The following is a 12,156-nucleotide window of genomic DNA, read 5'->3' on the forward strand; positions in this document are numbered from 1 at the left end:
AAAAGGTGTATAACACATGCATACTACCAGTTTGTACTTACGGCTTGGAGACAGTAGCCCTTACCAAAAAATCTGCTAAACAATTAGAAACAACGCAAAGAGCAATGGAACGAATCATGCTTGGAATATCACTAAGAGACAAGATTAGAAACACCGAGATAAAACGTAGAACGAAGATTAGGGATATTGTGGAAGAAATTGCAAAAATGAAATGGCGCTGGGCAGGTCACGTAGCCCTATATAATGACAACAGGTGGACACGGAGAATTCTAGAATGGAGACCAAGGACGACAACAAGAAGCATGGGAAGACCTCAAAAAAGATGGGTAGATGACATAAGAACAGTGGCAGGCAAATAGTGGATTAGATTGGCGCAAGATAGAGAAAGATGGAAGCAATTGGGAGAGACCTACATTCAGGAGTGGATGGAAAATGGTTGACAAAGAAGTTAATTAGTGTTATCTGCTACTCAGATAGTCATGGGCAATATGGTACTTTTTGAAGATCTGGATCGACGGGTATGGGTCATTTGAATATTTAATCTTTACTGATGAAATTATTGAAATTACCGGCTTATAATTGTCAACGAAAAAATTGATATTGAGAGGTTACCGACTGTACCCTTAATGACCCTTAATACTTCTTCTTCTTTTTATGTAGACATTATTCCGTCTGATTTTCAATGTCGCCCGAGTAAGTTGTTGTTCCATGATTTTTGTGGTCTACCTATTGGGGAATATAGCAACAACGCTTCGTGAACGCATTACAAAATTCGAATACAGCATAACTGGCTATATTTTTACGTGTAATTTACACCAAATTTAATATTACTGAAGAATTGTGTTCACTGATTCCAATGCAAGGGACTACAACCGATAAAGACCTGTACGATGAACTAAAATCTGTGTTGGAAAATGTTTCAATGAAATTAGAAAAGATTATTGGTATATCCGTACAAGTAATGTCAAGCATGGATTTAGGAGTATCGGGAAGGTATTTCAAGACATTAAGAAAGTCACAAGAAGGAAAATATTCGTTAACCATTGCATAGTTCACCAGGAAATTTTGTGTGCGAAAAGATTTTGCTACATGTCACAGTACCAATAACTAAACTAATCAATTTTATAAAGTCGCGTGTGTTCATCATAGTGAATTTAAAGATTCAGAAACTGAATATGGCGACATGGTTTACAGAAGTACATTGACTTAGTAGAGGTGAAATGTTGAAAAGAGTATACAATTTAACAAAAATTACCACCGATCAAGACTGAGTGAAGCACGGTTAGAAAGTTGCGTACGTGTAGTTACCTCATCAATTCCGGCTGATATTGACCAGCTTGTATAGAGAAAACAATGCCAAATTTGTCATTAAAAATTTCAAGTAAATTCGTTTTTCTTTTCTTATTTGTTTTTATTTTGCATTAAAATTTGTATAGAAAATCTTTACTTTCTTTAAATTTTAAATTTTTTATTCCAATTTTTATTATAAATAAAGTTTTGTAAATTATTAATAAGTGTTACTTTATGCGCGGACCGTCAATAAATTTTAAAATTTAAATTGGCCCGTTGATTAAATAAATAGGTTGCTCACCCCTGGTTCAGCACAAACAATTGTAAACTTGCAGCGAATAATTGAAAAATAAGTTATACAAGTATACCTAATCCTGTATCAACAAAAATATAATGTTGTATATAACTGTATACCATGTGGTGGTGCAGCTTCTAAGTGCAAAAAGCTTCCTACAGCAACATCCTACCTGGGCGATTTTCAGAAACTAAGTGAAGTAAATGACGATTCTAGGAGATGCGGTCGATCTCATCAACCAGGAAATCTAAGTGGAGACGTACTCGCGTTAATATTGTTTAATTCTTAAAGCAAGTGGTATGTTTTCTTCTTCTTTGATTTGTCCTACTGACATCTAGTAGGCACTACATTTAGGATGGCTTAGTACGAATTAGAATTAATTCCCATTTAATATTTAATTTAATATTTCCAATATTTCAAATATTGTTCATACAGCTGCGAAACTGCAACACTGTAAGAACCATCTCTTATTCAGAAAGACTTGCGCCCACCACTAATTCAATAGCACGATTTACTGCACCAGTGCCACTAATGCATAATAATTCTACTAATTATTATATAAGAATTAACTAATGTCTACACATACATATTAGATGCAGGTACAGGAGCATGCCATATACATAACAATATTCATAAAACAAAATGTAGGACAACACTATGACTAAATAACTACGAAAAATATACACACCCTCTGATCACGCTCTTTGCTCTGTTTATTTTAACTCTTCTTAAGTGCAATTCTATAATTATTACTAATAATTTTTTTTAATTCCAGGTGGCTCAAGACTTTGTTTCGCCGGAGAACGTAGCTCATTGCTTCCACTTGACACAGGAATTCCGTGATCTAACAGAAACCCATTCAAATCATGAGGATAAACTTCAAATTAAGAATATTATCTATCATGCCGTGAAAGACTCACTCTCAACACTAAGTGCAATAATAAACAGCCACATAAACGTAAAAGGCGAAAAAGATATCAAATCTGAAAAGGATATAAAAACGGAGAAAGATGTAAAAAGTGAAAAAGATTCTTCCAGCAGTGACCGAAGTAACGGTAGTACTTCAAATGATGCCAAATCGGACTGAATTTTGTGGCAACCTGAATTTTATTGTGATAATAGTAGACGCGATTATCTGTTCATTAAAAGATAAATGTAGACAGTATAAAAAGAATTGACCGAAATGCTTTTGCCGCCATTACAAATACTGTAACATTGTGAATCTATAAATGTGTGATATTGACTCTTAGGGGTGCGAGACGAAAAACGAGGAGTGTCGAACATTCTCCCCCGTTTTTGCTACATTCCTGAAGACGTTTTTAAGTGTTTTGAGCGTTTTTCCTGTTGTTTTTCCTTTTTGTATATACTTGTACAAAAATGTGCCTGTTATTAAGTTTTTTTGAATGATTTTAAATGCTGAATATGCACGGTTTACCTTCCTGTATGTAGAGACTAGTGGCCATCAGGCGAATCCCGACCTGTACTTTATTCTATTATACACTCTTTTTTGGTTGTTTGATGTACGCCAGTCGGCCTTTTATCGTGTATAACTTGTCGGACAAGCCGCAGAAGTAACCACAAGTCAGTCAAATTTGATGTTTGAAATAAATTCAAATTGTAAAATGTAATCGTGTGCGGTAAACATTTCATACATTTTTTAGTACTACTACGTAACAAGGAACTCGTGTGCGATGAGTAAAACTTTAAAAGGTGGTTATTAACGTGGAATATTGTTATACTAAATAATCTGGATAGACTCAGCTGGTACTTAATGATTAATTCGTTTTATAAATAAATCACTTTCCAATTTGTTTAACAGACGCATTCAGTTCAACTATTTTAATATATTTTGTATAGTGAAGAAAGAAATTTTCTACTAAAATTTCTTTCTTCATTAAACAGTGATTTTTCGTTTGGGTTTAGCATGTGTTGTTCTATTTTTTTATCATGCAAGATAACTTAACAAATGTTCCGTAAATCAAACCAGCCCGTTCCCTTACGTTCTTCCTCTTTTGAATTTGTGTTACGTTCCAAATTTAAAGTAGAAAGTCCCACCTCTATTTTATCAAAATTTAAATAATTCAGGACGTGTAAGAGCGGTTGCCTATAATATATTACAAGCAATAAAATTAGTAATTTTCAAATAGGGGTAATGTCTGGCAAATTGTGCTGAAGTTAAGGGAACACGTCCTCTTTTTTTGTAAAGAAACTAATTTAGATCGTTCTTTCTAGAGTTATCTTGGAAGAATTGGGATCATAAAATTGAAATTTTTGAATCTCGGTATTATTCGGTGACCTCCGTGTGTCAAGTTGTCAAGTGTTCCGAAAGACGACGGAAAGAAAGTGATTCCAGGTTTGACGGTGTAACTGAAAGGTTGGGCTAGATTAAAAACGGCATTTTGTTTTTTTGCTTTTGCTGCTGTTCCATGTGGGATCTGGACTAGTCCGAACCGTGTGGATATTCAAGGGGATTTGCTGCCTTCGTGGAAGGGTTTTTTTGGAATATCCACAATTTCGCTAAAAAAAGCGGATCTACAGTACACGTGAATACCGGGAGTCGTATTTAGATCAAGAAATTAGCCTTAATCACGAGTCCAAATAGCCGGCTACGCTTCGGTCCAATTTGGGATATTTCAAACCCCTAATCTGGCTAAGAAGGGTGAGTGTTAGAACATTTCGTTTTTAATTAATTAAAAAGTTGTAGTTATTTTTTTATCCCATCTCTAAAAAGCTATTCACATTTTTATCAGTTTTCATACATTCAAGTTCGGAGACAAGTTTTTTTTTTGTATTGCTCCATTATCGCCAAAAGGCAGATAAACAAAGTGTTAAAATCAATATATTTATTTCCAAATAATTATTTTAGACACAGATGGTAATTAATGTTTTCTTGCTTCAGGGTTGGTTGGTTTGTTTGTTTTTTTCTGCTTCTTCTTCTTCGTATTTTTCCGTCTGGCTGTAATTTCCAACTTTTCAACATTGTCACACAAGTCTATGTACATCGGCAATCGTATGGGATTTTGGATTGAAGACACGCTGAACTATAACTGGAATTCCACGCGGTGAAGTATATGAAAATTCGAGGTATGGATCGATAATAATTAATTTTCAACGGAAGATTTAAGCGCCGTCTAATTTGGTTTGCGGAATACAATAGTTTTTTTTTAAAGATTATTTGCTGTTAGTTTTTATTTTCATATTTACCAATACTTTACAGATTTTTTTAAAAGATAATTTGCGGTTTATTTTATTAATTCAATATTTACACATACCTATTTTAATTTTGTAAACTGCGTCTAAGGGGGGGTTATATATTTGAGATTTATTTTTTTATATTATTTTCTGCGCACGCACTTGAGCTCACGTGGTGTCCTATTTGCGTTAATTATTTTTTTTTGGTTGGTATTGAACCGCACACCCCTTAGCGTCCGGTACTTTTGATACGTCTTACCTTTCATTTTGTTCTGTTAAATAGAAATAACTTATGAATTTTTGTTAGGCAAGTAGAAGCCGCATTTTTATATTATTTTTTTATTAAGCCTATGGTAAAGTTAAATAATATTGTAATATGTATTTATTTTTAACTATCTTGGGAATCTATTTATTAAAATTGACTAAATTCTAATCTGACAATTTCATTTATTTTTTTATTTATTCAGATTGTATACTGTTACTTAGTATTTTAGTAGTAAACCTATTGGTAAGTTGGTGGTTTATGGAATAGTAACGTAGGGAAGGCTGTGGGCCAATTTACCTGGCGCCCCTGATATAACTTCGGATTTTTTTGTTTTGTGGACCGCACGACCATCTCCACTGTTTTGTCTAGCCGCGAGCCATTCCCAGACTGTCACCGTATAGTACTTTTCTTTCCGGGTGTACGTCTGATTTATATTTGGTACATTTTGTAATTTTTTTATATAGATTCGGTTTTGTACGCCACATATTTTGGCGCCCAACGTGGGGCCCTTAATTAATTAACCTTTTTTTGTCAACCCCTTGTGTAGATTCCTTTTAATTAGTTAACCTAACGTGTTTGGGCTTTAATTGACTAACTTTGATTTATTTACTTTACCACTGGTTTTGCACTTAGTAGTAGTCTTAGAACTTCGTGTTTAGTGGAAGTGTATGCCAAGAAGTGCTTACTAGTTTTTTTTGTGTGACGTGAAGTTGGAAGAAGCCAAAAATGGAACTTAAAAGAAGATACTTTGAAGTGGTGTTGTGGAACTTAGAAGAATTATGGATATATTAGGACTTTGAAATATTTCTATTTCAGTTGGAGTTCAAATTTATTTTTTTTGAGAAGTTGGACTTCGAAATTCTACATTGTGGTTTAACTTACTTATGTTAGGGAATGTAAAATCTTTTTTTGAGATTATGTTGTGACTTGTAATTTGTTCTGAAACAATGAAATTTTGAAAATCTTTTGTGAAATTTTATAGATTGAATAAAGCGACTATTACTTTTATTTTGCTTTTGGTTTGCTCCCATTAATAAAGTAAACTGTACCTGTGTGTTAATATTTTTACTTATATCTTGATTTTGTTTGAATATTTGCTCCTTTCGGTTGATACATTTTTTTTTTAAAATTTTGAACTTTGGCAAGATGGTGCGAAAACTTGTACCCAACTACTTAAGGAAAGAGGAACTGGAATATGAACTCAAAATTCGTGGAGTGTCTACTGGCACTGTTGAGTCTATGAGGTCTAGTCTGTCTGATGCACTTAGTCGTGAGGCAGCAAATGAAAGCTTTAGATATCCTGAGCACCCATTCACCTTTTCACAGGATAAAACTGCAATCGAGACTAAACTTGCGGAGCTGAATACGGCTGTTGGAAAGTTTGCCGGAACTCCTACTTGTGCTGAGTCCTTGAGATTGCGGACACAGATTAACCATGTCTTGGGGAGAATTGATCTTATGGTATTGCCAACAGGTGATGATGCAGACGCAGCCCAGGTTGTTAAGTCAGACTTTCTTGCTGAGATTTTGAAGTTGTCACAGGATTTACATGATAAGCAGCATCCAATCGGATCTGGTTCGGTACCAGTAGCGCTCGATGTGATTTCGGTTTTAAATCAGTCTTTTCAGGCAGGGGTAGGACAAGTTCATGCTTCTTCTCCTGGAGCGATGTCACAAGCTGGTAATAATGTTTTTTCAGGGTCTGTCTCTAGTTTTTCTTCTGGGATGATACTTCCTCATAAATGGGGAATAGAAAAGTTTTCAGGTTCTGCTAGGGGTATGTCTATTTCTGCATTTTTTGAGATGGTGAATGAATTGAGTCTCGCTCGTCATGTACCAGATAGTATACTTTTGGAATCAGGTATAGATTTATTTTCGGATAAAGCCTATCAGTTTTATAAAGATGTTCGTCTACGTGTAGGGAGTTGGGCTGAATTAGTTGAAGAGTTTCGTAGGGAGTACCTGTCAGCTCACCATGGGGAAGCGCTTTTTGAAGAGCTTCGGAGGAGAACTCAGCATTCGTCTGAGACTATTGGAGTTTACTTGGCAATAATGAATAGTTACTTCAATCGCTTGCGTTGTCATGTTCCAGAGGAAGTTAAATTGTCTATAGTTATTAGGAATTTGCATCCGTTCTATCAAGATAGATTACGTGATCCTTTGCCAGCTACCTTGGAGGAACTTCGTGTTCTATGTCGCAGTATGGAGGAAAGACGTGATTGTATTAGGAACTATGTTGAACCGAATAGTAGGAAAATGAATACTTTGGAAAAGGACCTAGCTTATATCAGTGTGGATGCTGAAAGTTGTAGTAGTGTTAGTGAGGGTCCTGTTGCTTCATCCGAATCGGAGTCAGCTAGAGGAAAGTTTAGGACTTTAGTCTGTTATCGTTGTAATCAGTCAGGCCATAAGGCAGTAGGGTGTTTAATGAAGAAGGAGGCTGTTCACTGTTTTAAGTGTAAGAAAGAAGGGTTTACAGTCAGAACTTGTCCTTCGTGTAATTCGGGAAACGGAAGGAAGCGCACCTAACTGGTCGAAGAGGTGTTGCCGACGTTGACTCGACCAACCTACGTCCTATTTTAGACTTTATTTTACATCATTCCGAAGGAGATGAACGTCCATATTTGAAAGTTAAAGTCTTAGGAAAGGAAATTTTGGGATTATTGGATTCTGGTGCTTCAAAGACCATTGTAGGAAGAACTGGTTGGAAATTTTTACAAAACTTGGGTTTAGAGTTGGATACTTCGAAGAAGACCGTTTGTAGAGTGGCGAATGGTCAGATGTGTGAATCGTTGGGGGAATGTTTAGTACCTTTCATGGTTAGGGATCGCTTGCGTGTCTTGCCAGTATTAGTTATTTTGGACGTACCGCACATTCTGATTTTAGGATCTGATTTTTGGCGTGTTATGGGTATCGTTCCAGATTTGAGGCATAACGAATGGTATTTTTCGGACGCTCCAGCAATGGTAGGTTCAGTGGATCATCTCCGAGGTCAAACTATTTTGACCGATGCAGAGAAGTCGCAATTGGAGGAAGTTATTAATAGAAGTCGTGAACTAATGGGCACTTCTCTTGGTTGTACTGATGTCACTGAGCATGTGATTGTTTGTAAATCTGCACCCATAAAACAACGTTACTATCCTGTATCCCCAGTAATCCAAAGCCATATTGATAAAGAGCTAGAAGATATGTTGGCGAAAGGAGTAGTGGAGCGATCGAATAGTGCTTGGTCGTCCCCGATTCTCTTGGTGAAGAAAAAGGTTCCAGAAGGTGAAGAACCAAAATGGAGGTTCTGCGTAGACTATCGAAAGCTTAATGCCGCAACAGAGAGGGATGGCTACCCATTACCGTACATCTCTAATATTTTAAATAAATTGAAGAACGCGCATTATCTTTCCACCATAGACATTAAGTCGGCGTATTGGCAGGTACCTGTTGCTAAGGCTTCCAGGCCTTATACTGCTTTTACGGTTCCTGGTCGAGGTCTTTTTCAGTTTTGCAGAATGCCTTTTGGATTACATAATGCCCCGGCTACATGGCAGAGGTTGATAGATCGTGTCCTCGGTCCGGAGTTGGAACCCTATGTTTTTACTTACTTGGATGACGTGGTCATCGTGACGTCGTCTATTGAAGAACATGTAACGATCTTAGAGGAAGTCTTTAGACGCTTGAGAGAAGCTAAGTTAACCGTTAGCTGGGATAAATGTCAATTTTGTAGACCGGAACTAAAGTATTTGGGTCATGTGGTTGATAGGAATGGACTACATGTTGATGGTGATAAGGTCAAGGCTATGCTACGTATCCCAACACCCACATCCGTCAAGGAAGTTCGTAGCATCATAGGCACATTTTCCTGGTATCGAAGATTTATTCCTTCCTTTGCGACACTACTAGCTCCAATTACAGCGATATTGAAGAAAGGAAGAAAATTCAATTGGACCCCGAGTTGTGAAGAATCTTTTCAGAAAATAAAAGAATGTCTAGTTTCTGCTCCGATACTTAATTGTCCTGACTACAATTTGCCTTTTGTTGTCCAATGTGATGCCTCAGGATATGGAGTGGGCGCCGTGTTATTGCAGCCAGGCCCGGATGGTGACGAAGTAATTAGTTTCCTGAGCAGATCACTAACGCGTCAAGAAAGGAATTTTTCCACGACGGAACGGGAATGTTTAGCTGTGTTATGGGCAGTCGAAAAACTGCGTCCTTATTTGGAGGGTGTTCCGTTTACGGTCGTGACTGATCACGCATCCCTCGTATGGCTTCAAAATTTGAAGGATCCTACTGGAAGATTAGCTCGATGGGCGGTAAGATTGCAACAATATGACTTTAAGATTGTGCATCGGAAAGGAAAAGAACATGTTGTCCCCGATTTGTTATCTCGGTCAGTTCCCGTGCTTGATATGGTTGAAGAGGTTGTACCGCTTCCTAGTGGTGATAGTTGGTATGATAAACTTTGTAGAAAAATCGAGTCTAATCCCTTGAAGTATCCTCAGTGGAGAATGTCTGGTGGCAAACTTTATAAATACATCCGTCCCAGTCATGGATTTTTGGTCGAGGAAGTGGACAATTGGAAGGAAGTCGTTCCTAAGGGTCAACGATTGGAAGTGCTGAAGTTGTGTCATGATAGTCCTTTAGCAGGTCATATGGGGATCCTGAAAACTTATAAGCGTATTAACGAGAAGTATTTTTGGCCGAAACTGCGGAGTGATGTGTCTCGTTACGTTGGACGTTGCTCACTGTGTGCCATGCATAAGGTGGAACAAGGTAAGCCCAAAGGCTTTATGACTCCTCAACCTAAAGCTACTCAACCATGGGAGATAGTAGCAACCGATCTTATGGGACCTTTCCCAAGATCAACTCAAGGCTATAAGTTTATCTTAGTGGTAATGGATGTGTTTAGTAAATTTTCTTTGGTATTTCCGTTGCGATCCTCAAAAGCCGTGCATGTCGTTAAGAAAATAGAAGAAGAAGTTTTTCTCGTATTTGGAGTTCCACGTCTGTTACTATGTGATAATGGTGTCCAGTATACTTCGGGTATTTTCAAGAAAATGATGGAAACCTATGGTGTCTCAGTTCGTTATAATGCGTTGTATCATCCACAGTGTAATCCATCTGAACGCTATAACCGAACCCTTAAAACAATGATGGCAACTTATATAGCTGACAACCATAGGAAGTGGGATGAAAATTTGGCCAAACTAGCATGTGCTACGCGCACTGCATACCACGAGTCGACTGGTCAAGATCCCTACTTCATAAATTTCGGTCGGAAGATGGTAGTGGATGGACGAGATTTTTCCCGAAAGGACAAACTCGGAGACCCGGAGGACGAAGTAGCTAAAATGGGATATCCAGGTGGACTCCAGGAATTATTTGTTGATGTTAGAAAACGTTTAGATAAAGCTTCGGCTAAGTGTGAGAAGACCTATAATCTACGGAGACGTCCAGAGGAATTTCAGCCCCATCAGTCAGTATGGCGGAGAAATTTTGTGTTGTCAGATGCCGCTAAATATTTCACGAAAAAGTTAGCTCCTAGATGGATAGGACCCTACTTCGTGAAGAAGAAAGTTTCCCCCTGGACATATAGTTTAGAGGATGAAAATGGCAAGGATCAAGGTATTTGGAATATTAAGGATTTAAGGATTAGTAACCCGACTGGTGATCCCGATAGGATTTAGGTCGGAGTAGAACGGACTAGCAAAGTTTTGTCTAGTCTAAGTAAATTTAGTTAGTCTTCTGAAATTGGTTGTATTTATTTTTTTTTGTTGTGTCCGTGAAGGATGACTGAGTGTTGGCTATGATCGGTTCTTAGGATGTATTTGGATGGTCAACCGATTCGTTTTTTTTTTGTGTTAGGTAGCCAATACGAAGTCGTAGGGTTGCGGTAGCCTTAATTTCTTTTGATTTATGGAATTGAATGTCACTTAGGTTTGGTCAGAAATATGTTGTCTTCGATGATATGGCGTTGGGATTTGTTTTGATGTTAGTAAGCCATTCTATTTAATTGGGATTTTTTCGAAGCCACATAATTATGTTTTGGTGAATCTTGTTGGATAATAGCTTAGTTTTGGATGATTCACTAAATTTCGTTGTATACGGATTTAAATTCTGGAAGACCTATCTCATTTTTATTTTAATGAACAATTGGAATTACACTACTGTTTCGGTAGATGTTTCTCGCAGTATCAGTAAGAGTGGAATGGTGGAGAGTTTCTTATGGACTCATGTTATGCGAGGTATAGTGAAGTACTAGCGATGCCCCAGAGCTGGGAGGTCGCGAATAAGGGCAACATCCAGTAACCGACCTAATCAGTGTTGTCAGATTGACGTTGGAATTTGAAACTATTCTACTTGATCTCATACGATGAGAGATGATTGTTGTGTGGAAGTGGAGTAAGTGTTGTAAGTAAGTTGTTGCTTTGTGCGTGTGGTTTGAGATTGGTATGTCTTTCGTTGTCCAAGTACTTGCGCATGGTGAAGACGGTGTGGATGATGATTGTGTTGTGGACTTCGCTCGGAGTTTAGGTAGTGTGTCGCTAGCGCGAGGGAAAATTTTCTTCGTCTAGTTTTTCCTCGTAAATTTTCCTCTGGGAAAGGGAGGTGTTGTTACGTTCCAAATTTAAAGTAGAAAGTCCCACCTCTATTTTATCAAAATTTAAATAATTCAGGACGTGTAAGAGCGGTTGCCTATAATATATTACAAGCAATAAAATTAGTAATTTTCAAATAGGGGTAATGTCTGGCAAATTGTGCTGAAGTTAAGGGAACACGTCCTCTTTTTTTGTAAAGAAACTAATTTAGATCGTTCTTTCTAGAGTTATCTTGGAAGAATTGGGATCATAAAATTGAAATTTTTGAATCTCGGTATTATTCGGTGACCTCCGTGTGTCAAGTTGTCAAGTGTTCCGAAAGACGACGGAAAGAAAGTGATTCCAGGTTTGACGGTGTAACTGAAAGGTTGGGCTAGATTAAAAACGGCATTTTGTTTTTTTGCTTTTGCTGCTGTTCCATGTGGGATCTGGACTAGTCCGAACCGTGTGGATATTCAAGGGGATTTGCTGCCTTCGTGGAAGGGTTTTTTTGGAATATCCACAATTTCGCTAAAAAAAGCGGA

At 37.5% G+C, this 12,156-nt stretch overlaps 2 protein-coding genes across 2 annotated transcripts in view; both read left to right on the forward strand.

Annotated features, from left to right (window-relative positions):
- The window catches only part of Kdm3 (Lysine demethylase 3), a 72,226-nt gene extending 68,626 nt beyond the window's left edge, over positions 1-3,600 (forward strand). The window contains exon 18 of the mRNA XM_072528581.1: positions 2,361-3,600. Coding sequence (XP_072384682.1) covers positions 2,361-2,672 — 312 coding nt within the window. The 3' untranslated portion in view covers positions 2,673-3,600. The remainder of the gene's footprint in view (positions 1-2,360) is intronic.
- Positions 3,601-3,609: 9 nt separating this feature from the next.
- LOC140439985 (uncharacterized) lies at positions 3,610-7,714 on the forward strand. The gene is made up of 2 exons (XM_072530207.1): positions 3,610-4,244; positions 4,485-7,714. Exon 2 carries the CDS (start codon positions 6,189-6,191, stop codon positions 7,569-7,571), a length of 1,383 nt encoding a protein of 460 aa, XP_072386308.1. The 5' UTR covers positions 3,610-4,244; positions 4,485-6,188; the 3' UTR covers positions 7,572-7,714.
- The last annotated feature ends 4,442 nt before the right edge of the window (positions 7,715-12,156 follow it).

This window comes from Diabrotica undecimpunctata, chromosome 4 (assembly GCF_040954645.1).
Source record: "Diabrotica undecimpunctata isolate CICGRU chromosome 4, icDiaUnde3, whole genome shotgun sequence".
NCBI lineage: Eukaryota > Metazoa > Arthropoda > Insecta > Coleoptera > Chrysomelidae > Diabrotica > Diabrotica undecimpunctata.

Coding starts and splice junctions, on each gene's coding strand:
- LOC140439985 (XM_072530207.1), top strand. CDS start 6,189: ATGGTGCGAAAACTTGTACCCAACTACTTAAGGAAAGAGGAACTGGAA.